This window comes from Mirounga leonina, unplaced genomic scaffold, assembly GCF_011800145.1.
Source record: "Mirounga leonina isolate KUSES-001 unplaced genomic scaffold, KU_Mleo_1.0 Mir_55, whole genome shotgun sequence".
Classification (NCBI taxonomy): Eukaryota; Metazoa; Chordata; class Mammalia; order Carnivora; family Phocidae; genus Mirounga; species Mirounga leonina.
This window is the reverse complement of record NW_023270816.1, coordinates 4,335,848-4,361,707: the sequence shown is the minus strand read 5'-3', so window position 1 is coordinate 4,361,707 and position 25,860 is coordinate 4,335,848. Positions and strand designations below refer to the sequence as shown.

General features: G+C 45.4%; 1 protein-coding gene across 3 annotated transcripts in view; it reads left to right on the top strand.

Moving 5' to 3' along the window:
• The window catches only part of LOC118001946 (E3 ubiquitin-protein ligase parkin-like), a 1,266,913-nt gene that overhangs the window by 1,218,056 nt on the left and 22,997 nt on the right, over positions 1-25,860 (top strand). For all 3 annotated transcript variants that reach the window (XM_034992136.1, XM_034992135.1, XM_034992134.1), the window contains exon 10: positions 3,905-3,988. In XM_034992136.1, coding sequence (XP_034848027.1) covers positions 3,905-3,988 — 84 coding nt within the window. The remainder of the gene's footprint in view (positions 1-3,904; positions 3,989-25,860) is intronic.

Sequence of the window (25,860 nt, the reverse complement as noted above, 5' to 3'; positions counted from 1 at the left end):
AAGGGCCTAAGCATTTGTACAATCACCTGGTTGAATTCTGAATAACATAATTAAAAACCTGAACATTTTGGGGGCACCTGGATGGCTCAGGCGGTTAAGCGTCTGACTCTTGATTTCGGCTCAGGTCATGATCTCAGGGTCATGAGATCAAGCCCTGCCTGGGGCCCACACACTGGGCGTGGAGCCTGCTTAAGAGTCTTTCTCTCTCTCTCTCCCTCTCCTTCTATCTCTCCCCCACTTTAAAACAAAACAAAACACCCGAACATTTTCAAGATCAGACCTTCTAGGTATTTCCCCATTTTGTATGAGAAAGATGCAAGTTATTTAACTAGGAAGCCCGCTGCATGATATCTCTACTTTTAAGTTCCACTCTCTGAATGGAAGCAAATGAACAAGTACACTAATGTGAAATTATCACCAGCAGATTCTTGCAGCTTTTGCTTGCCTCTTGCCATGCTGAAACGGGGAGGCCTTCATCTTCGTGCGCTCTTCCTTTCCTGTTATGTTTTTAGTCCATTCTTCGTAGTCCCAGTGTGAAAGGGATTTAATGTCTTTGTGTCAGGAAAGGCCTATTTATTCTGACAAACTGATCAACCTCCAGGGTGTTCATCTACCATGAAACTGATTTTATATCTCATCCACTAGCTAATAAGATGTGGAGCGTCTTCCCTGTCACGCTGAGAGATCAGGCTTGCTTCCTTGGAAGGCGCTGGGGCGAAATCACACAGTGAGCGCCTCTCAATGATTGAACCATCCGGGCTGCATTTTTCGAATGTAGTGCATGAGCGCAAAGCGATGGCTCTGGGGCAGATCCAAAGATGAGTGGACACATTAATTAAAAAAAAAAAAACTGTTTTTCATCTTAAGAGGAAGCCCTAAGATCCACTTCATCCTCTGTTCACTGGATTAGGTTTCAGCTCAGGGAAAATAAAAAATGCCAGAAATTAAAGCCTGGTGGTGTTGGCAGATTGTGTAAAGACAACCTGACACGCCCATCTCCCACCAACCTGAATCTTTAAATAAAGTTTATATCCCATAAAATGGGGACCAGTCTCTGTGCTGTGAGAAGAAATAAGACTACAACACTCTAAAAATAATGGCTAGAAGGTAGACTGCCTCTTATCTGTAGAGGCCTTTTCCTTATCAAATCCTTGCCTTTCTTGTTTAATATGCTCAGCGATTAAGACAGTTTTCAGATGAGCTGTTGAAACAAGAAACTGGACACAGGGAAGGAGGGAGTTCTGTTTCTGCGGTGAAGACAGCATGAAGGAAAACGGCCTCGGACGGGCTGTTCTTTTGGAGGCAAGGAAGGGTGGTGATGTATTGGGGGATAAAGCTGGACTTTTCTGTACCCTGTTTGTCTGGGGGTTTGTTTATCAGTTCAAACCAGTCTTACCTGAAGCAAAACTGGCTTGTGCTATAGAATATTCATTTGAGAACTTCAAGCCTCTGCAACTTTTCTGAGTCTTCCGGATTCTCACTGCCATTACTCTATCCATTATCGATGGCTGTGTAAAAAACACCCCAAAACTTAGTGATTTAAAACAACAACAGTCTTGTTCCTGTTTTGCCTTGTTCTCTTTTTTTTTTTCCGACAAGGCCGTAATTGGGGCAGGGTCCTATAAAGACAGCTTGTCTCTGTTCCACCTGGGATCAGCTGGGGCAACTCATCCAGGGGCTGGAAGAGCCCCTGGAAATACGGCTCAGACGCCCGGCGGGCAGGTTGGTGCCGGCTGCCTGCCGGCCCGCAGCTTGGGTTCCTCTGCACACCAGCCTCTCGGGAACACTGGCAGCACGGAGGCTGCCCGTTTCCTCAGGCCTGGGCCCAGAACGCAGCATGCCATCACCTCCGCCGCGGGCTATTGGCCAAGTAGCGAACGCATGCATATTTAAGCAGAAGAGACCTGAACCTGCCTCTCCATGGGAAGAGTACCAGCTCGTTCTGGGCCAATGTTAGAAAACCACCCACTGCCCACACTCCGTACTCCCTGATCATGCTCTCCTCTGCCAGAGCATCTTCTCCGAATACAGTTTCTACTGTGAGACCTGTTTCTCCCCAGGGAGTTAGAGAATGTTCCTGGTAGGGAGCCTGTTTTCTGGTAAAGCAACTCCTTCCTCAGCTGGGAAACAGGAGGGGAGGGGAGGAAACAGTCCCTGGCTGTTATCTGCTTGATGTTCAGAACGTGTCGTGTGTCAGCGGACGTGGACTAGCTCACCCGCCGTGTACACGGATCCGACGAGATGGTTACTGTTGTTACCCCGGCTTCTCAAAGGGCACAGAGCTGAGGCACAGGCTTCCCAAGGGGTGTCGGTGGGCAGGTGACGGATTGATGACTTCAATCCCATGTGTCCGACTGCAGGGCCCACACCCTTAGCCACACTCTGGAGCATGTCTGGTGGCCATGGGGTCATTCGAGAGGGGCCTCCAGATTCCCGACGGTGGGAGGACAGCTTCTTTTTCCAGCACTCACTTTGTGGCTTCCTTCCCTGAAGGTGGAGGGTGGAGAGCAGTGAGTTGCTCCCCAGGTCTCTCCCATTCTGTGGTGTGTGCATGATGAAAGGGGCACCATGCCCAGGTGAGCAGATCCGCTCCAGGCCGCGTATCAGCTACCCGTGCCTGCCATAACAAAGGACCACGGACTGGGGGGCTCCACAACAACAGTTATTTTCTCACACTCCAACAAGCTAAAAGCCCAGGAACAAGGTGTCAGCAGGGTTGGGTCCACTGAAGCCTCTCTTCTGACTTGCAGATGGCCGCCTTCTTGCTGTGTCCCCCCATGGTCATCTCTCAGTCCACGTGTGTCTGTGTCCTAATCTCCTCTTCATAAAGACACCAGTCACGCAGGATTGGGGCTGACTCTCATGACTTCATTTTACCATACTTACCTCTTCAAAGACCCTATTTCCAAATGCAATCACGTCCTGAGGTACTGGGGGTCAAATTTCACATATGAATTCGCAGGGGACACAATTTATTTCTTCTTTCCGTAATAGGCTTTCAATGCAAAACTAAGTCTACTAACATGAACTTATAAATCCTCTGTGTATGTAAACAGATCTTGGATATGAAATTCTTTTTTTTTTTTTTTTACTTTACACTTTTTTTTTATTCTTATGTTAATCCCCATACATTACATCATTAGTTTTAGATGTAGTGTTCCATGACTCATTGTTTGTGCACAACACCCAGTGCTCCATGCAGAATGTGCCCTCCTCAATACCCACCACCAGGCTAACCCATCCTCCCACGCCCCTCCCCTCTAGAACCCTCAGTTTGTTTTTCAGAGTCTATCGTCTCTCATGGTTTGTCTCCCCCTCCGATTTCCCCCCCTTCATTCTTCCCCTCCTTCTATCTTCTTCTTTTTTTTCTCTTAACATATATTGCATTATTTGTTTCAGAGTTACAGATCTGAGATTCAACAGTCTTGCACAATTCACAGCACTTACCAGAGCACATATCCTCCCCAGTGTCTATCACCCAGTCACCCCATCCCTCCCACCCCACCCCCCACTCCAACAACCCTCAGTTTGATTCCTGCGATTAAGAATTTGGATAGGAAATTCTTGAATAAAGTTGATTTCCTCATATCCTAACACCAGTACCACTCAACGACAGGTATTTGTTTACATTATTTTCTCTTCTGCCAGACTGGAAACATCATAAAGATAGGAAATAAGACTCGTGCATCTTTGAAACCCTGCTATAGGGCTTGGAACATTATTTAGTAAAGAGGGAACAATACCATCAAAATATAACTTTATTTTTCTTTGCAAAAAGTAATTTGGCACAGAACCCATCACACAAGTCAGAGGAACGACTGTAGCGAGCGTGGAAAAGGAAAAGCATGCTAGGTCCAAATGCAGCCAACAAGCCCATCCCTAACACGTGTGTGTTCTTCCGCAGTTCGTCTTCTGCCGGGACTGTAAGGAAGCGTACCATGAAGGTGAATGCGGCACCCTATTGGAAGCCTCAGGAGCAGTTACTCAGGTAGAGTGCCCTCTTCCTTCCACAAAACAGGGCTCGGGATATGGGTGAGAGACAGAAGCTTTTTCCTGAAGGTCAAGAGGGTTCCAATCTAAAAAACAAAACAAAACAAAAAAACCAAAACCAGACTAGTAGCCCATAGCCACGGGGAATGGGACTCTGGCTATCCCACCCTCACGATCCTCCCAGAACCACCCACCTCCTCAGGGTAGGGCTGTAGATGGCCATTGGGATATGCCCCAGGGGTATATGGAATAGGGGAAAGGAACATAGCATGATCAGAGGAGTCTTTAGAGGAGAGAGAAAACAACTTAACAATTTCTGAATCAGAGCGATCAATATTAACCCCACATTTATAGTTTTTTCAGAAGTGCCTTGTTTAAAATCAGTGGTGAAGCTATCTCCAGGAATGATGTGCGTAGAAGTATTATATGATGCAAGGATATTACTGTTTCTAAGCAGTATCATGAAGTATGCTAAATTGTATTTCAGTCTTGATTAGGTAAAGAACGTGTTTACTGAGCCTTAATCTCCAATGTACTATATCAAGCTTAGGGAAATGCAAATACATTTTCTTTTATTTATTAATTATGATCAGCCAAACCTTAGAGGAAAGGAATAAAAATTTCAGCACAGTTGATGAATTTGCTCACTATTTTTCTACTGATAGAGATGTTAACAAGGTTTTAAACATCAAATCTACCAGATAAATCTTTTAGTTACTTTATTGACAGGAACCTCATAAATAGACATAGAAATTTCAGAACATTTTAATTTTACAGTACAGAATTTAAAATATCTAAATGTTCTGAAAGAAGAGCGTAAAGAAGTATATCTTTGTAAGGTATTCTGTGGGCTTATTTACTAATGTTAACACAACCACATAAACATAACTAGTGAATTCAGGTCTTCTCATCAGCTTCTAAAATGTTGGCCAGGAGCATATTGGGAGACAGGTCTGAATTGCCATTTCTGCAACAGAGGCAGCAAATACTCTTTCTGGTGATTTTATTTTAGCCCAGGGGCGTTCAAATATGAGCTCACTGCATACTGATGTCAGGAAGCTTATCCCTGAGACACCCCCGCCTCAGCACCCCTGTAGCCCAGAAGAGCTAGACTAGACCAAGACACCAAGAAATGGAGTTGGTCTAGCAACTTACATCCATATGCTCTTATGACCACAAACATGGACAAAGGCTTCCATTCAAGAAGAACTAACCAACCATGGTGTTAAAGATTGAGGTAACCCCCCAGAATTTTTTAAAGCCATTCAAACCTTAATGTTCAACTCAGGAAAGTGGGAGAAAGAAAGTTAGAGCTGGCCTTAAGCATAGATGACCAGGACCCAGGGGCCTGTGTCTGCAAAGACTACCAATTAGCAAACATGAAATCAGGTATTTGTATCCACCAGACATTCTGCTGGAAAACTGCAGGTAAGTATTTTTTTTTTAAGATTTATTTATTTATTTTAGGGAAAGAGTGAGCAGGGCCAGGGGCAGAGGAAGAGAGAGAATCTCAAGCAGACTCCTCACTGAGCACAGAGCCTGACACAGGGTTCGATCCGATGACCATGACATCGTGACCTGAGCCAAATCAGGAGTCAAACATTTAACCCACTGCATCACCCAAGCGCCCCTGCAGATAAATATATTTTTCCTCAGAGTCACATAAAGGAGTCATAGGGGAGACTTAAAGGAAAATATATAACAATATTGATATGCTAAAACGAAGTTTAGGAAATCTATAGCTTTGTATAATGCTTCCCCAGAAAAGTCATGGAAGGTAGATCAGAGTTTGTCAAAAGGACAGTGGGTTAAGGATGATAAAGAACATCCCAGCAGAAAATACTGCATGGACAAAGATACAGAGGCAAATATCTTATCTGGTGCACAGATATTTAATAGATGTTTGTTGAGCGATCGTTACATCTATAAAGAAAAAGACATTATTTCATTCATGCATCAAATATGTGTTAAACACCTATAATCCATTAGGCTTTGTTCTAGGCTCTGGGGATAAAGTACCTGCTCTCACAGACTTTATGCTACTTTATTAGATGCCACAAGGGCTGCACAATCAGTATGATAGGAATTCAGAAAAAGAATAGTTAATTCAGGACAGTTATCCCAGAAAGAATTCAGGAAGAGGTGGCCCTCCATAAGACCTCCCTGAAACGAGGGTCCTTCCTTCCTTGCTCAAGCTGCTGGACCAACCTCATACCCCTCTTATGGGTATGAAACAAAACAAATTGACCAACCGAGCTGGAAGAGTCTGTCTATCCACTGTTGCCTGAGAAGGGTTTTGCTGCCCTTTTCCCCTACATCTCTGATTTATTAGGGTCCTACAGGAAAAAGAATCCAACTCAAATGTGCACATGAAGAGATTTTAACTAAAAGGTCACGGATGACCTACAGCGGTGGGGAAGAGTCGCAAGAACCCAAACAACATGGAGGGCCTCCAAGGGCACCATCAGTGGGGAGCCATGACCGCCCGAGGCCTGAAGGGACAAAAGAAGGAAATGGTGTCACACAGGGAATAACCCTGGGGGCTGGAGCCATGGAAGTGGGGCCTCTTGACAGCCAGTATAACCACAGAGGGTCCAACATTGCCAGAAGTGGGCCCCAAGCAGGAAGGGAATGAAGATGGACATCTCCACTTCCCTCTCCCACCCTCCGATCTCTTGCTGATGTCTCCACATCCAACCAAAAGCCAACCTCGAGGGGTCCTAGCAACACAGCCTGGGGGAGTCAGCCTTCCAGGTGCAGGCCAGAGGAGGGTAAAGAATACAGAATAACCAGTGAATTCTCTATGATCTGATTTACCAAGTCTCCAAAGCCTCCTGATTTCAATCATAGCTACTCTTGGACATGGAAAGTCCTATCCTATTTCATCAAACTAAAAGACCAATTCCATTCAGTAAGAGAAAGGACTTTTATTTTAGTAGGACCAATTTGTTGTCTGTTCCCTCTATTTCTCTCAAAAAGCAGATGACCTCTGCAATTCCACTGATACAAAATCTTTGAAAGGAGGACTCTCTACACATCTGACAATAAAATCTAATTGCAGGCCCCCTCTTGGAACTGAAGGCTTTGGATGCAGCCTCGTGTCTGGATTTTGTTTGTACTAACAAAGTACCCTCATTAACCCTCTTCACATTTCCTTTCAATTCAATTCACCTGTAAGGTTTCTCCTTTTCAGTATTTGTGCCTGCTCTCCACTGTTCTCCCTTGAAAGCTGAGTGGTTTCTAGTCTTTAATATTACATTATCCAGCCAAGCAAGCCCATGTCTCCTGGGGCCCAGTCAGGCTTTTTTTCATCAGTTAGGCTGCTTGACCCTAAACTTAATGCATTTTTTGATTAATGCAATATTTTTCTTTAAAAAAAGCAAACTCAAAAATTGGTTTTAAATTGATTTTAAAATATTGAGCAAGCTTTAGGTTGAAACTGCTGGGAGTTTGGGAAATAGGTGACAGAAGATCAATCCATCATAGGCTAATGAGAATCCAGTCCTATTTGCTTCCCCTTGTTCTTGCCTGCTTGTTCTCCTCCCCATGTTCTGTCTCCTTCCATATATCCCCTCTGGAGGCTTTCTAATAAGTAAACACTTGATCTTGCAAACCACATAAATTGATTAATTTTCCCAGTGGTTCCAAGGAGTAGATGTTATTCTCCCTATTCAACTGGAAGGAAAACTGAGACTTCTGGATTTTTAATGGCATTATCCAAAGCCACAGAGGAAATCATTTTCAGTGGCAGTAGCTGATCAAAGTAGTTTGGGAACAGTGACTGCTCTCACTGAGTAACAAATCTATAGTGTCTAAAGGGAGCGTACCCATCCCTGCCTGCCAAGCTCCTACTCAACCTTCAAGACCCAGATCATATGTCACTTGCATGAAACCATCTGCCCACCCCACTACCTCCTTGAAGCTCTCAGACAACTGTAAATGCTTCTGTTATACATTCATCACACTGAAGTATTGTTTTCCTGTCTCTTCACTAAAATTCAGAGCTTTGTTGGTGCAAGGTTTGTACCTATTTTGTCCTTATAACCTCTAGTGCCCAGGATGCCTAGGATATAGTAGGTACTCATTAAGTGCTGTTTGAAAGAATGACAACTCTTTCCTTCATCCCCAAACCTCCCTTCTCACCATGAAGCCGGGAAAGCATTCTACAAGAGTGGTGGAGAGGAGTCATCCAAGATGGTGACATAGGAGGTTCCTGAGCTCCCTGCCCTCACAGATGCACCAAACCTACAGCTACACAGGGGGCAGTGCCCCCTGATAGAGATCCAAAAACTAGCTGAATGACTCCTACATATCAGATGAATAAGAAAATACCTACATCAAAATGGGTAGGAAAGGCTGAGACACACTCTTGCCATAAACCCTACTCCTGGCACTGTGCCATACAATCAGGATGGAACCCCCAACTCACAGCTTCTCCCAGAAGGGCGAAGGCTTTGGACCCTACATCTAGCACCCCAACTGTAAAGACTGGGTGCCAAACACCTAGCTCTGAAAACCAATAAAGCTTATGACTATGAGACCCACAGGACTATAGCAAACACAGAAGCAATTCCTACGGGGCACACCGCAATCACCACATCTATCCCCACAGGACTTAGCACAGAGGGAGCAGGCAAAACCTCCCATCTTCCAGTCTTTCCATGAAGGAGGTTTACCTGCATACTTTGAAAGCTGCTGCCTCCAGGCCAGACTTCTAATTTAGCAGGCACTAGGGGTTGGCTGTGATCCTCCCCAAAGACCAAGGAAACGCGAGGATGCCTCTCTCACCTTCTCCCTCTAATCCACCACAAGTTGCCAGTGTCCTCCTGGAAGGAGCTTGTGCACAAGTCTGCACCCCAACTTCTATGGCTCTTACCCAAGGGACGGGTCTCTGATCCCTGGCCCTGATAGTCAAAGACGCTTCCATTCATGAGTCCCATGGAACTGTAGCAAACAAAGAAGCAATTCTTAACTGGCTATCCCCACCCAGGGCTCAGCATAGAGGAACCAGGCAAAAAACACTGTCTCCCATCTTTCCCTGAAAGGGGTTTATTGAAATACTTTAAAAGCTGCCACCTTAGAACAAGGCTTCCAATTTAACAGGCATCTGAGGGCTAGCTGCAATCTTGCCCAGAGACAAGGGAAACCAGCAGATACCTTTCCCACCTCCCTTCAGCCTATTCTAATAAAAGAAGCAAGTTGCCAGTATCTCCTTGGAAGGAGCTTGTTCAACAGCAGGCTAGATGAAGTAGAAGAAAGGATCAACGAGTTCAAAAACAGGCCAGTGGAACTCATCCAACCAGGGCAGCAAAAAGAGAAAAAGAATTTTAGGGGCACCTGGGTGGCTCAGTTGGTTAAGCATCTGCCTTTGGCTCAGGACATGATCTCAAGGTCCTGGGATCAAGCCCCACATGGGGCTCCCTGCTCAGTGGGGAGCCCGCATCTCCCTCTGCCTCTCCCCCTGCTTATGAGCTTTCTCTCTGTCTGTGTCAAATAAATAAATAAAATCTTTAAAAATAAGAAAAGAAGGATTTTAAAAATGAAGATAGCATGAAGGACTTATGGGACATTATCAAGGAGACCAATATCCAGATTATTGGAATCCTGCAAGAAGAGAGAAAGAGTCAGAAAGCTTATTCAAAGAAATAATGGCTGAAAACTTCCCTAACCTAGTAAAAGAAACAGATATCCAGACCTAGGAAGTTCAAAATGTACTAAATAAGATCTAAAGAGATCCACATCAAGACACATTATGAAATGTCAAAAGTTAAAAACAAGAAGAGAATCCTAAAAGCAGCAAGAGAAACGCAACTTGTTTTGTACAAGAGAATTCCCAGAGGACTGTTACCAGATTTTTCAGCAGAAACTTTGCCAGCCAGAAGGGAGTGAGGTGATATATTCAAAGTACTGAAAGAAAAAAACTGCCAACCAAGAATTCTCTACACAGCAAAGTTGTCCTTTAGGATTGAAAGAGAGATAGTTTTCCAGAATAACAAAAGCTGATGAAGTTCATGACCACTAGACTGGCCTTAGAAAAAATGTTAAAGGGAGTTCTTCAAAACTGAAATGAAATGCTACATCAAGAAACAACAACAAAAATCTCAAATAAACAATGTAACTGGACACATCAAGGAGCTACAAAATTAAGAACAAACTAAGCCCAACGTGAGTAGAGGAAAGGAAATAACAAAGATCAGAGCAGAAATAAATGACATGGAGACCAAAAAGATAATGGTAAGCAACAATAAAACTAAAAGCTGGGTTTTTTTTAAAGATAAACTAAATTGGCAAACCTTTACTAAGACTTACCAAGAAAGAAAGTCTCAAATAAATAAAATCAGAAATGAAAGGAGACAAAACAACTGATACCACAGGAATACAAAAGATCCTGAAACTACTATGAACAATTATACACCAACAAATTTGGACAACACAGAAGAAGTGGAGAAAAAACCTACAACCTACCAAGATTGAATCATGAAGAAATAGAAAAGCTGGACCAACCAATTACCAGTAAGAAGATTGAATCAGTAATCGAAAACCTCCCAACAGGGGCTCCTGGATGGCTCGGTCCGTTAAGCATCTGCCTTTAGCTCAGATCATGATCTCAGGGTCCTAGGATTAAGCCCTTCATCGGGCTCCCTGCTCACTGGGAAGTCTGATTCTCCCTCTCCCTCTGTGTCTGCCCCCGACTCATGGTTGCTCCCTCTCTCTCTCAAATAAATAATTAAAATCTTAAAAAAAAAAAAAAAAACTCCCAACAAACAAAAGTCCAGGATCAGATGGCTTCACTGGTGACTTCCAGCAAAAATGTAAAGAATTACCACCAATTCCTCTCAAAGACTTCCAAAAAATAGAAAGGGAATACTTCCAAACTCATTTTACGAGGTCAGCATTACCCTAATGCCAAATTCAGACAGGGACATTACAAGAAAAGAAAATTACTGGCCAATATCCATGATGAACATAGATCCATAAATCCTCAACAAAATACTAGCAAATTCAATTCCACAATACATTAAAAGGATCATACACCATGATCAAGTGGGGTTTATTCCAGGAATGCAAGTATGGTTCAACATCCACCAGTCAATATGATATATTAACAAAATGTTAAAAATCAACATGATGCATTAACAAAATGAAGGATAAAAATCATATGAACATTTCATTAGATGCAGAAAAAGCATTTGACAAAACTTAGCATCCATTCCTGATAAAAATGCACAACGAATTATGTATAGAGGGAATGTACCTCAACATAATAAAGGCCATATATGACAAGCTCACAGCTAACATCATACTCAATGGTGAAAAAGAAAGTTTTTCCTCTTAAGATCAGGAACATGACAAGGATGTCCATAACTTTTATTCCACATAGTACTGGAAGTCCCATCCAGAGCAGTTAACCAAGAAAAATAAATAAAAGTCATCCAAATAAGAAAGGAAGAAGTAGCATCTCTATTTGCAGATGGCATGATATTATATACAGAAAACCCAAAAGATTGCACCAAAAACCTGTTAGAACTAATAAACGACTTCAGTAAAGTTGCAGGATATAAAATCTATATGCAAAAACCAGACTTACAAATGGCCAACAGGTACATGAAAAGCTGTTCAACATCATTAAACATCAGGGAAATGCAAATCAAAACCACAAAGTATCAAAAAGACAAGAGATAACAAAGGCTAGCAAGGGTGTGGAGAAAGGAACTATGAAAAACAGAATGGAGGGTTCCCAAGCAATTAAAATTAGAAATACTGTATGATCCAGCATTTTCACTTCTGAGTATATATTCAAAGGAAAGAAAATCATCTCAAGGAGATATTTGCATTCCCATGTTCATAGCAGTATTATTCACAATACCCAAGGTACAGAAACAACCTAAGTATCTGTCAACAGATGAAAGGTTAAAGAAAATGTGGTATATTATTCAGTCTTTTAAAAAGAAGGAAATTATGTCATTTGCAACAACATGAATGAAACTGGAAGGCATTATAAGCCAGACAAAGACGAATCCTGCATGGTATCACGTATATTTGGAATAATAAAAAAAAAAAAAGTCAAACTCATAGAAACAGGGAGTAGAAAAGTGGTTGCCAGGGGGTAGGGGATGGCAAAAATAGGGAGAGGTTGATAGAAGGGTACAAACTTTCAGCTGTAAGATGAGTAAGTTCCAATGATCACATGTATAACCTGGTGACTATAATGAATAACTGTGTTGTATAATTAAAACTTACTAAGAGAGTAGAACTGAAATGTTCTCACATACACACACAGTAATATGTGAGGGTGGTGGATGAACTAACTCAGTGGAGGGAATGATTGCACAGTGTATGACACATCACATTGTCATGTTGTACACTTTAAATACCTTACAATTTTATATGTCTATCATACCTCAGTAAAACTGAAATTAGAACCACGATGTGGATAAATTTTCAGATGGAAAATATCTTTCATAGCAAAAGCTCAAAGAGTCATGTCTCTTCAAAGGCAAAAAATCTAGCTACTTGCTTTCATAATTGGGTGAAAGCAGAAAAAAATGGTAACTCTAAAATGTTCACTATAGTTTGTTTTACATAATAAAAAAATAAATAGTTTAAAAAATTTTAAACGGATGGGCAGTGACTTCAGGGCTGACTTTTGCCTTAGCCATCTTTTGAATCATAAGAGAAAATAAGTTTGCCCACAATAACCCACTGTTCCCTCCGTCTGCCTCCTAAATTAGAAGAATAAACCTCCATTTTGCCTGGGAGAAAAATAATAATGTATGTTTGTATAGTACTTGTTTACAAAGCACTTTCAAATACGCCTTCTCATTTTGAGCTCTTCACAACATTATGCCATAGACTTGGATTATAGACAAGGTATAAGGAGAGAGAGTGACCACCCAAGGTCACAGGGTTGACAATCCATCTTTCTAAGTGGTGTCACTCTGCATTTTGAAAAGGGGATATGTGTATGTTATTGTTGACTAGTGAAATACTATACCACCATGGCACTCAAATGCCGACAGGGACCAGACGATTAGTGTCCATGAGCGAAGTAGTGTCCATGAGCAGATTCATGGAGTTTCCTATGTTTTGATAAGGATGAAGATACATTTCATTTTCTTCTAATTTTCCAGCAACAGAAAAGCACATTAAAACAATTGCCTGCAAACACAATTGTACATAGCCTGTGGGGGTCTGAGCAAACCTGGAAAGACATAGCTCCAGTCAATTTTGCTAAGTAAAAATGGGGGAGCATGTTACCAGATCTTCCAAACTGATTTATTTTATTTTTTAGTAGCTTGAAATTCATGTGTTTATGTTAAATATCTTTATTTTAAGTGTTGAGAGCTAACTGCATAAAAATTTAAATACATCTCATTTAAATACGTCTCAGTGAAGAACCAGCAGCACCAAAATTCCCAGCAGCTGGGCGCCTGGGTGGCTCAGTTGGTTAAGCGACTGCCTTTGGCTCAGGTCATGATCCTGGAGTCCCGGGATCGAGTCCCACATCGGGCTCCCTGCTCAGCGGGGGGTCTGCTTCTCCCTCTGACCCTCTCCTCTCTCGTGCTCTCTGTCTCTCATTCTCCCTCTCAAATAAATAAATAAAATCTTTAAAAAAAAAAAAAAATTCCCAGCAGCTGATGTGGGGCGAGATGTGGCAGAGGGTCCACCACCAGATCCGAGGTGGTATCTATAGGTATCTATAGGTAAAATTTTGTCTCCAATCACTGTGTTAAACCTTTTGTTACATGACTTTGAATCTGATTTTGACTAAGTCTTAATTTCTTATAATCAATAAAAAGAAGAAAAAAAGAGATATCCAGTAAATACTTACAAAGCATCTACTCTGTACCATTAAGTCTAAATTTCTTACAAAGAACCTAACTAAATAACTGATCCATAAAAAAAAAAAAAGACTACACGTATTTTGGATATAACATTAAACAAGACAGACCCAGCCTTTGATCTCGAGGTTTATAATCTAGTGACATAGAAAAACAAATAAACAAATAATCAAAATACTATATGCTGAGAGGCACAATCAGGGAAGTTGAGGATGCTATGACATCTAGTTTTCTAAGACATTCAAGGAATTGGTCACAGGAAGAAATGAAGCCTGAGACTGAGAAGATGAGCTATCCAGACAAGGACAGGACTTAAAGATGCTCTAGGCAGAGATGAAGTACGCAAAGTTCTAGAGATGAAGGAGAAGGGCATGTTCAGAGAATTGAGAGCAGTTCAGTATGATCACGGCATAAGGTGTTGGTGGCAGTAGACCGAGCTGGAGAAATAGGTAGAGGGCAGCAAATAAAGGATTATATGAGTCATGTTAAGGACGTTGGAATTAAGGGCACTGGGAAGGCATTGAAGGATTCGAAGAAGATCGACATTGTCAGATGGGTGTTTTTGAAAGATCGCTAGCGGGGCTAGTATATGACTCTTGGTTTCTGCTAAGGTCATGATCTCAGGGTTGTGGGATCGGGCTCCGCACTCAGCAGGGAGTCTGCTTGGGATTCTCTTTCTCCCTCTCCCTATGTCCTGCCCCCCGCTCATGCTCTCCCCCTCTCTCTCCCTCTAAAAATAAATCAATAAATCTTAAAAAAAAAAAAAAAAGAAAGAAAGATAAATCACTAGCTGCGGTAGGAGAAACAGTAGGGAACTGTAATAGTTTTCAGGAAGCAGACCCTGCGACCAGAGGTTTGAGAGCAGATGTACTGGAGGGTGCTCTGGGGGAGCACTGTGCAGAGCGAAGGGAGCAGGGTTGGGCGGAGGGGGTTGAACGGTGGTGCAGCTACAACAGTCCTACAAAGTGCTCTGGAGCAGGAACGGTCCTTCAGAGTTGCTCTGCATCACAGGGGCCAGGCTTTTGCACCCCTGTCACCCCCAGTGGTCCAAGCCCAAGGGTTGTGTGCCGTACTAAAGCCCCGACTACTGAACGTGACCATTTGCTATCAAAAGCATTGCTGCTTAGACGCTCCAGCCGCACAGGGCTCCAGAGCACACCAGGAGCTTTATTCCAACTGGTGTGCATAACTCCCCGCTGCAGAGCCCTAGATACCATCATTGTGATTTTCTTCTGGCTTGCAATAGACTCCATGTGGTCTTTTCCCAGCACAGACAGCTTGAATACCATGGGTGCATGGCCAGAGACAGGATGCTCGCATGGCAGCCTGACCTTCTGCACAGCGCTCTGCAGCCCCGGACCCCCTCAAGGCTGCCAGTGCTCATCGGCCACCAATAACAGCCTCCTTTATGGCCACGAGCTGGTGGGTCTCTACCTGCACCCCCCATTTTAGAGTTTGTGTCCTAGGACCACTCCTGCTACCAGCTGTCATAGGTCAGTTTCCCAGGGAGACAGCCTCTGAGACTTGCACACAAGAGGGTCTTGGGGAACACTGTCAGGAGCAGCACTGTGGGAGGAAAAGGAGGCAGGATTGAGCAGCGGGAGGAGGTGACACCCATGAGCTGAACAGAAGATGGGGTGGGGCTGGGAAGTCAGGTGGCTCTTGAGAGTTGTCTGCCTCAAGGCAGGGGGCCAGAGGCTGGTCTTCAGCATGCATCCATGTCACTGGATGTGGCCTGTCCCCATATCCACGAATGCTCTTCGAGGGAAAGGCCCAGGTATCATCTCAGTGAAGAATCAGCAGCACCAAAATTCACAGCAGCTGATGTGAGGCCAGATGTGGCAGAGGGTCCACCACCAGATCCAAGACTAGAGAGATGGCTGGTGCACTGGTGAGGGCAGCCAGGAATACCGAGAGGTGCGGTTGGAGGTCTGGTCTGCAGACCTTGTCAGTGAGCTAGAAGACAGGATGAGAGAAACAGAAGTTCAGGTCGGTGCTCAGATTTCTAACTTGGGTGGATGATGGTGCCCTCCCTGGAGGAGGAAACACTGGAGCAAAAGCAGAGTGTGCAGGGAGAGACAGCTCACTTTGGACGTCTGAGAGCAGGTGTTCAGGGCGTGAAGGGGTGGATGCATAGAGCACCTGGGAGGGGACGCCTAGGTTGGAGCCGAGGATGTAGTGTCCAGTCGCTTACCCCTCAGCCATGGTCCCTACCCCAGCCTCCTCGGGTGTTCAGCCAGAGGCTGGGAGGGGTGCCTCCCTGGGGAGGAGAATGAGACAAGGACACTCAGGAGAGCCTGGATTCCTGGATCTGTTTTGCCTTCGTATCTCATCCCCGTTATCTCTCAGCCATTTTCTGCGTTCCGCACAAGCGCTGCCCCAGAACTGGGAGCCAGGTGTACTTTATTCTCCCAGAGGTGCAGGTCCTGGTTATTTAGGAGTGTAGTTCCGGAATCACTCGTTGGTTTAAGGAAAGCAGCTTTATTGGTCACCACCTCCCTGAAGCCCTCGGGTCTGGACGCAGCCTGGTGGGGGCACGGACGCCAGGGACGGTGATGCATCCGTGCAGATGCCTCCCAGTGCGTGGCTCAGGACACAGGAGCCGAGTGAGTGCCCAGACCCGCCAAGGCCTCTGTAGCCCATGAGAGGTGGGCTCTGGGGGAGCGGGGCTGGTCCTCACAACAACTGGTTCTGATTTTCCCCACTTCCAGGCAAGTCACTCAAATTCTAACAGCCTTGTTCCTCACCTGCCGCATGGGGCCAGTAAGATCTACTGAGCTATAAATAATAAAATGAGAATGTGTGTGAATCATTTTATAAGTTGTAAAGTACTACAAAATGGTAAAACCTGGGCTTTGGGTATTTTTAAGGTTGAATGCTAAAAATGTCAGGCATTACAGAGAGAGAAAATGAAAAGACAACACCCTAGGGCAAAGGAAGGCATGCATGCACCCACATACACACACACACATGCACACGCACGCGGACACACGGGCCGGACCTCAGAGACAGACCCTTAGCACACAGACCAGGTCTCTGTCTCTCCAGGGACCTTCCTGTCCTTCAGACTGCTTCCTTTTTTTCTGGACCCGTCACTCTAGGAAGAGCCCGCACTGAGCCCCGGCTGAGCACTTCCTGGGCCTCAGCCTCTCCCATGGGCCCTCTCCCCTCTCTCTAGAAGCCTCCCCAGCCTGGTGTTCACACTGGGGGACACAATCCGCCAGGCTACCTGAGCTCTCTTACCTCAGCTCCAGCCAGAGCTCAGCCCTCCTCCCAGACACCTTCCCAGAGTCCCCTCATCCTCAGCGGTCCGGCTCTGGAACACCTGACAGGGGGTGGAGGGCGGGCTCCCCTCTATGGCTTCTGGATCCAGAGGGGGGTTAGGAATCCCGGCCAGCCTGCTAGAAAAGGGCCAGATGTAGACCCCTCACCCTAATTTGCTAGTCTATATCCTGTGTAACAGACAGAACCTCACACACATACCCCACATACACACCCCACACCAGAGACTGTTTCTTCTCCTCCCAAGGAGAACATTCCCTGGCAAGCCTCATTTCCTCTTCAGCAGGAAGAGGGGACATGGCTGCAGAGCACCCCCTCATTCACCAGATGGCGCTAAATCCTTAAGGGAAAAGATACTTTGCAAGAACCTGTGGCCAAAAGGAAATGACGAGGGGGTGGCGGGGGGAGCATTTGCCCCTTTGGACGGACCACAGGGACAGGAGAATCAAAGGACTGTTTTCACAGGAGCGGCATTTCTGAGGGAAGTGCAGATGTGAAAAACTAAGAGCTGACTACTGGCTGCTATAAATCCTTCACTCGTTGATAGATTAACAATGTGGGGGGGGGATATATATTGTCATCTGCAGGAGGGCTCGTTGACCGTTTGTGGGGCAAAATGGTTCATCTGCTCTATCTGATTACCTCCAATCAAATGAAGCCCTTGCCCAACGCAAGCACAAAAGGATAGCACATTTAAATTGCTCACTGCTGTTTTCCAAATTTTCATTTCGTTTCTCTCAGCAAGATCCACTTGTGCATCTCTCGTCTGCCCGGCCTTGTTCTGTGAGGAATCCAAGGCAAGGCAGAATGGTTTTGAAGTCAAACAGATTTGGTCTTGAAAATGAGTTTCAGCCACGGCAAGCCGTAACGGTTACTTTCTGTAACCCTGGGCTAGGCAGCGGAGCCCAACTGGTCTGGCAAACACTAGTCTAGTTGTTGCTGTGAACGCATTTTTAGATTTCACCAACACTACACTTCTGGGTGTTTGTTTATTTCTTTAAGTAAAGCAGATACCCATAATGTGGGTGGGCCTCGTCCAATCAGTTGAGGGCCTTAAGAGCAAAGATGGAGGTTTTCCAGAGAAGAAGCAAATCTGCCTGAAGACTGTTAACAGGAACTCTGCCAGCCTGCCCTACAAATACTGAACTGGCCAGCTCAAACAATCCCATGAGCCAGTTCCTTAAAATGAATCTGTATATTTTACACATGCATATATATATCCTGTTGGTTCAGTCTCCCTGGAGAATCTTGACCGATACATTAGTTGTGGTCATTATTAAGTGAATCATGTAACCTTGCAAAGCTATGCTTTGCTCGCCTGTAATGTGATATTGTAAAAATCAGGAGGCTTTATTGAAATGATGCACGCACAATGCCTAGCTCAGAGCCTGACAAATCAGTGAGCAGGATGAGGCAGTTCTGTCCTCATCCATCCCCATCCCAGTGTACACACTCTCTGTAGGATCACATCAGGCTGGGGAGACTAGGCAGACCCCCTTGACACAGCTTGTCCTCGGGCCCCACCCCAGACCTGATTCAGAAGCTGGGCTGGCGCTGTTGGGAGGACGCGCAGCGATTTGCGTTTCAAGGAGCCATCCAGGTGATGCTGATACGTGCAGGTCTGAGCAGCACTCTTCTGCCGATGTAAGCGCCACAAGGCAGGGATGGTTTGGTTTGTTGTTTGACCGTTTGTCATCCCTTTTGTTTGCTGATGCATCGCTAGGACCTGGGACAGTGCCTGGCACATCATAGGCGCCCGACATTTGCTTACGGAATGAATGGATTTCTGTGTCAGCTACAGCAAAAATAATAGCCTGCTTCATCCCAGAATAGCCTCAGTTGACATGGAGGACAGGCTGTGTGCACTGCTCTGGCTTCCTCTTCGCATCAGTGGTGCTTCCATATTCAAAATCCTGTCTACGTTGAAATTTTAGTTAATTACTTCGCTAAGCAAGCAGTGAACTAGAGACCTTCATTATCAAAAATACAAACTAGCTTATCTTCCTTGATCAAGTGTAGATGATTCCCCATTTGTCAACTTGTAATAATACTTGAACACAAAGCACTTTTAAATGTCCAATATATGATAGCTATTAATAATCTTGCTTCTTAATATTTATGTTGTTCCATTTCTTCATCAATCTCAAAATAGGCTAATAGACATTCTTTGCATTCCTTCCCCTCTGTGAAGCCCTGAAGGTCCCACGGGGCCGTACTATGGACATCTAATCCAACAGAGCTGCGTGTTACACATAGCACTCCTAGCAGAAATCGCCACTGGTATTGTCATCATCAAAAATCTTCTTCTAAATTTCATTTGAAAGTGTGGCCTGGGAAGTTTGGAACCCGTGGCAAGAGTGTAGCCTAGTGGCCTATAACATGCCTCAGCCGGACACTCTGTTACATCCTAGTACACCAGTGAGTTCTTAAATACAGACATATATTCTGCATCTATATCTATATAGAAATGACTTCTAATATATTTATTTCTAATTTGAAATTGTACATTATTAATAATAACGTGTATATATTACCCTAAAAGACACAGTAATCCTTTTTAAAATGTGAGAACAAAACAAATTTTGTCGTCACCTTTATTCCTGAAAGGTAAGGCAGTGTTCTGACTCACCAGCAGGGGGCGGACAGCTCACAAGAAATGGCCTTCAACTAGAACACCTGTTAGACTTCGCGGGGACTCTGGGGAAGTCGGGAAGGCTACCCTCTGCAGAGGTGGGAGTTGTCAGTAATTACGTGGCAAGTGATATTATCTGGGCATTCAATTTCGATGAGACAGGTGACATTTCAAAGCTGGCATTTGCCTGAAAATATTCACATCTGAATTAAGCCAACAATGTTTTTAGTGATTAATGGCAATCTCATCCTTTCTGGAAAATAGATTTGAACTTGACTTTTAGAATTAGGATTTACTTTTCCAAGTGTTGTCTAAACAGATGTCACAAGTAAGTTTCCTAAAGCAGGAAAGACAACATGCATGTGAACAGTCTTTCCAGTTGTTCTTCTAACTTAGGTATATATTAGCAGCAACTCCTAGGCACAAATTTTAAAACCACTTGAGGACCCTTTGATTTACCTGTATCGTTCAAAAGAGAGTTAAGGCCAATCCAGACTTTCAGCAGTCTTTTTAGTTTGTACAAACTCGCATAATCTGATATTCCCATCTGTATAAACCAGAGATGATGATGATGAAGGTGGTGGTGATGATGAAGGTAGTGATGATGATGATGAAGGTGGTGGTGATGATGAAGGTAGTGATGATGATGATGAAGGTGGTGGGGATGATGATGACAATGATGACAAAATAATAATGATTATGATCACAGGAAGCAGGAAGTTAGCATTCAGGTGTACCAGGCTTTGTACTAAATCCTTTGCCCGTTTATCTTACTGACTCATACTAACCCTGTGAAGTATATATACCACATTCATCATACTTACAGATGAGCAGAGACAGAGTTTGGCCACCTGTCCAGGTACACAGCAAGGAAAGAATGAAGCTGGGGCTTAACTCAGGCATGATATTTCAAAGCCCCAGTCTGAGCCACGTCTGATACAGACACCTCTAAATGTTCACTTAAAGTTTTTCACCATATAGGGGCGCCTGGGTGGCTCAGGCGGTTGAGCGTCTGCCTTTGGCTCAGGTCATGATCCCCGGGTCCTGAGATCGAGCCCCCATCGGGCTCCCTGCTCTGCGGGGAGCCTGCTTCTCCCTCTGCCTCTGCCTGCCTGCTCCCTCTGCTTGTGTTCTCTCTCTTTCTTTCAAATAAATAAAGAAAATCTTTTTAAAAAAAATTTTTCCACCTTATAAACAAAAACCATGGTTCCCTCTTGAGCCATAGATTGGCTATCAGGCCAACGTTTTACCCGGCTAATGCAATTTTGAAGATACATAGGAAAATGCAGGAAATTGCTGTTTTTAGCCATCTAATATGTAAGAAGAGAGACTCGTCCCATCCCCTCCCACCCCCGCTGCACACACACACCGTCCTTTCTCTTGATGGGCGAGCAATAAGCAGGCACAGAGATCTGTGCCATTAACCTAATTGTTACACTGCCCTGTATGAGACACAGCTAATCACATGTACGCACAATGATGCTGAATCAAACAAAACCGTCACCTGCTAGCAACACAATAACAAGGCCCTGCTTTGTGGCTCAAGACTGAAGTCATAACAAAGTTTATCCAACCAACCAAGGGAGATGGTCCCCCAACCGCCCTGCACCTCACGATCCCCCCACACTGTTCTTAAAGATTCAAATCCAGAACGACTGAATTCAAATCTCCAGGGGGTGAGCACGAGAATCTATTTTTTTTTTAAAGATTTTATTTATTTATTTGACAGAGAGAGACACAGCGAGAGAGGGAACACAAGCAGGGGGAGAGGGAGAGGGAGGAGCAGGCTCCCCGCCGAGCAGGGAGCCCGATGCGGGGCTCAATCCCAGGACCCTGGGATCATGACCTGAGCCAAAGGCAGACGCTTAACGACTGAGCCACCCAGGTGCTCCGAGAATCGTATTTTTAAAAAACTCTCCGTGGTCCTGAAGCCGTGGGCATCTGGCCACTGCTTGCAGTCATTCCAGAGGGATTTGAACAGCAGTATCAAAGATGCTCCTAAAGGATGCTAAGCCAAGACGTGCTCATGTCCTTAGAAAGGGCTTGATAACAGCCCTTTTCCCTGGGAATTGTTAGTCCAGGGTCTAACACAAACTGTCACTTGAGCCCTGGTAGCCCACTGGAAGGATGGTCCCGGACTGTGTTACTTGGTTCCCCAATGTCAGTTAGGGCTGTAGCCGTGATGTGGGTCTCTGGCTGTCCTCCTTCCATGTGGATCCAACAGGTGAAGCCAGGAAGCAGCAAGAGTAACTTTGATGTGGCGCTGTGGGCCCCCCGAGGGCCTTCTCGGTGACTCTGTCCTGCCCAAGAGGAAGGAAGCCCAGAAGTGTAAGGTGCAGGGGGACACTCAGAGATAATAAGGACAAAGAGAAGGCATCGGCTTTGGCAGCTGGGGTCTCACTCGTGTCCTTTCTGGAACGGTCTCAAGAGGCCACGTGGAAGTGAGAGCCAGGCAGGTAGCAGTGGCCGCAAACAGCAGAAGAACCTGCGAGCGGTCGTGAAGGAAGCGGGAGCGTGAGGGGCTCCGTGGTGCTGGCGGGGGAAGCGAAGGTTTCTCCCTCTCGCCTGTTGGCTGCTCGTGACCTTGTCATGGCCTTCGGTCCCTTAGTCCTCTTCGTGGCATGTGACATCTAGCGGAAGAAACAAATTGTAGTGGCGAGAGCATGATGTGAAATCAGAGAGCTCAGGGTTTCCATTCTGGTTCTGCTGCTCATAGTCTGCATGACCTTGGGCAAGTCCGGTGGTCTCTCGAAGCTGTGGTTTCTGCAGCAGAAACAGTCGATAACCAAACCCGCCTTTCAGGGAAGCTGCAGTTGCTAAATCAAAGATGGCCATAAAGCCCCTGACACAGAGAGCACCCTTCCTAATGTAAGAGCAACATTATCACCGTTTCTTCCTCAAACCCTGGCCCTCCTGGCTCCAAGATGCTGGAGTAGCCAGCTTGCCCTCCCTCTGCACCTGCACACTGCAGTCTGCAAACCCACCCCCTCACAGTTGTCACCAAACAGTTTCTAGACACGGTTTTGTGTTAGCCCACACTGAAGTCGTATTCATAGACTCAGGGGGAAAACCAGCCAAAGGACAAGAGGGCTGCTTCCATGAGCATTTGAGGAGTGCAATGCCATATCATTTATTGGGAAAGGATTCTGCAATATGGTTTCTTAGTTATGCACAGAACTGCTTAATGCCTGGGGGCCGGGGGTAGGGGCGGGGAAGGCAATAACCTCTGCCACCAAAAAAAAAAAAAAAAAAAATCATACCTTAGCAATTTTCTACGAGCTAACTTCTAATTTTCCAAGGCTCTAAAACATCTGGGCCCTAATCAGTGGTCAGCAGGTAGTCAGAGTTACCTCTCCCAGGAGACAGTTGGCTGAGTGTCAGGCAGTCTTCTCTCCTCTCTTCTTCTCCTCTCGCCATGAAACTAAAAAGCATTTCACACAGTCACCATTCTGCCTTGTTCCTGAGGTGCTGGGGGATTTCTCCTGCCCCAGGCTTTCTCCTCCTGTCTCACGTGGGCATTTCCACCACCCTGATGATGATTACACGTGGGCATTTCCACCACCGTGTCCTTGATGTCTTGTCTCACATGTGCTCCTAAAGCACCTCTGTAGCTTCAGGCATCTGTCTGCCGAGTGGGCACTGAGGTCTCTCGACCCCCACTTCGGGTCCCCACACCTCCAGCTGCCGCGGGGATTTCTCCACCGGGCTGCCCAGCCAGGGACTGGACACCGTGGGCCAGTAGCACATCCTTTCCCCATACCACATCTCCTTCCCATGCATCACTCCTTAATTTGATAAGTGTCCCCACTCTAGTGCAGGGGGACTAGCCAGTGTCAGTGAGAGCCTGCCCCCATGCTGCTCCAGGCTTCAGACCGAAAGCCCTCCCCATGCTCCAGATCTGTCTGTGGCTCCACATTGGCTCCTGAAGGACCACACTGCAGTGGGAGCATGGGGCTTAGGAAGCAAACAGATTTATGTCTGTCTTTCCAGCTATATCTCCTTGGGGAGGTGATACAACCTCTTGAGGCTCATTTTCTTCATCTGCAAGAGGACGGATAGCATTTGCATTATATCATGTGTGGGGTTATTGCAAGGATTAAAGGTGATAGATATGGTGTGTTTGGCACACAGTAGGTTCTCAATAAATGGCACCTCTTATTATAATAAAAACTACCTGTTTAAGACCGTTTGCAGTATGCCTACAACTTTCTGTGTTTCACCTGTAAAATAATGTCTGTGTCCCCTAACACTGCAGGCTTCTCTGACTCTCTCGCTGGTTTGCACATGACACCTGGAGCCCTCCTGAACAGGTGTCTTCCTTCGTTTCCTGCTCTGTTCACCATGATGGTTTATATAACATTTGTCACACCCCTAGTATGTAGTCAGGCCATTCCCTCTGTCTAACGTGGCCCCATTATGCCCCTCTTTATTTATTCAAATTCTGCCCATCACTTGTGAAAGCACCTGCTTGGATAGTCACTTCCATTGAGTCTTCTCCACCCTTCCAGAGTCCTCCGTGCGCCCTATTCCAAGAGACTCATGTATTCTTCCCTGGTATCGCTCCTAAACACCAGCTGCTCTCGTAAAGGGGCATATTACTGCTTGCGTCTTATCACCCCACTGGATTTTCACATTCTGAGACCAGAAGCCCGGTTTTCCAATGACCCTTGCCGCCGAGTGCTGTAGTCACTGGGTCAGTCCATCCAGTGGTTTGGAGTGCCCGTTATGAGCTCAGCCAGCCCTAGGTACTGGGAAAAGGATGCTCAGGGATGCATGTTGGGCGGCATTTTCATTAGCCTGTGTTAAATGTGTCTGCTCTGAATGTTAGGTCTGAAGCCACAGAGCTTGTGACTTCCTCTTTTCACCTTTGCATCCCTGTGGGATTACACCTGATGTTATTATTTCAGATAGAATGACTTATTACTCATTCTCTCCCCTGACTTGTCTGAAATTTAATCTCATGGGTCATGCAGCCCCGACACCTAAATATTGAACCATGAAGCACTAAAGCCATAACTTGACATTTTATCAGTTTGTTAAACTCTCTTCTTATTGATCAGATTTGGTATCCAGAGTTTGTAACAAAATCGTGTATATGTTTGTATGTGGTTGGGGTTGATCACTAGCCTCTATGAATTGAGAGATTTACTATATCATCCCCTAAATTTATAAAGTGTGATGATAATCTAGCCATCTTCTTGAGCTGATTGGTGTCACAGATGCACCCCTCACAGACAGAGCCTAGAACTAGGTTCCTAGTTCTAGGGACCAGGGTTCTCTTTTCTCAGATTCTCTCAGCCCTGCTCCTTGGCCAGCCCATTTTGTCTTTCTTGTTCACCTCCAGATACAATATAGTAGGCCTTGCTCCCCAATAACGAGAGTGGACAGGAAGTAGGGAGTTACAGCAACCAGAAAACATATGGTGATCCTCCACGGAGGGAAGCGTCAGCCAGCCAATGAGCCTTCACTGAGCACTCGCTGTGTATCAGTCAGAGTTCAGGACACCAGCCCTGCTGCTGGCAGAGGAAACCCTAGATTAGATGGTTAATGAGCACAACACCCAATGACCTATCATCCCAGCCAGGATACTTCGGAGACAGAAGGGCATTTTATAATTTCACTAGGACAATAGATATAGACCAGTTTTATCCTAGGTGTTTTAAAGGATTGGGTTTTTTTCCTCAGGTGTCTGAAGCCCAGCAGATTAGGAAGTGACTGCCATGAGAAAGATAGTGTGTTCCTCCCAGATCCAGATCCCAAGAGGAGGGTCCGGTGACACCCTACAGGGCCACTCGGGGGCTGGAGGGGAACACCGGGGCTGGTCAGGAGGCAGAGGGAGCAGGGAAAACATGGGCAAGAACCTTTACTGTGGTTTCCATGGGAAGGAATGGGTGAGGCAGGGCGAACAGGCTTTGGATCAGCTGGTTTGAACAATTTCACTGGGCTCTGGGCTACAGGAGCTGTCCCTAGTTGTCTGGTACCTGGCCCAGGTGTGATTAGGACAGGGGAATGGTGGCCAGGAGTGCGAGAGCCCGTTAGAGGAGGTAGCTGGGGGTGCGGGCTCTGCATTAGTTGGTTCGCATGTGAAGGGCATGCTGGAGTTGTTTACTGTCT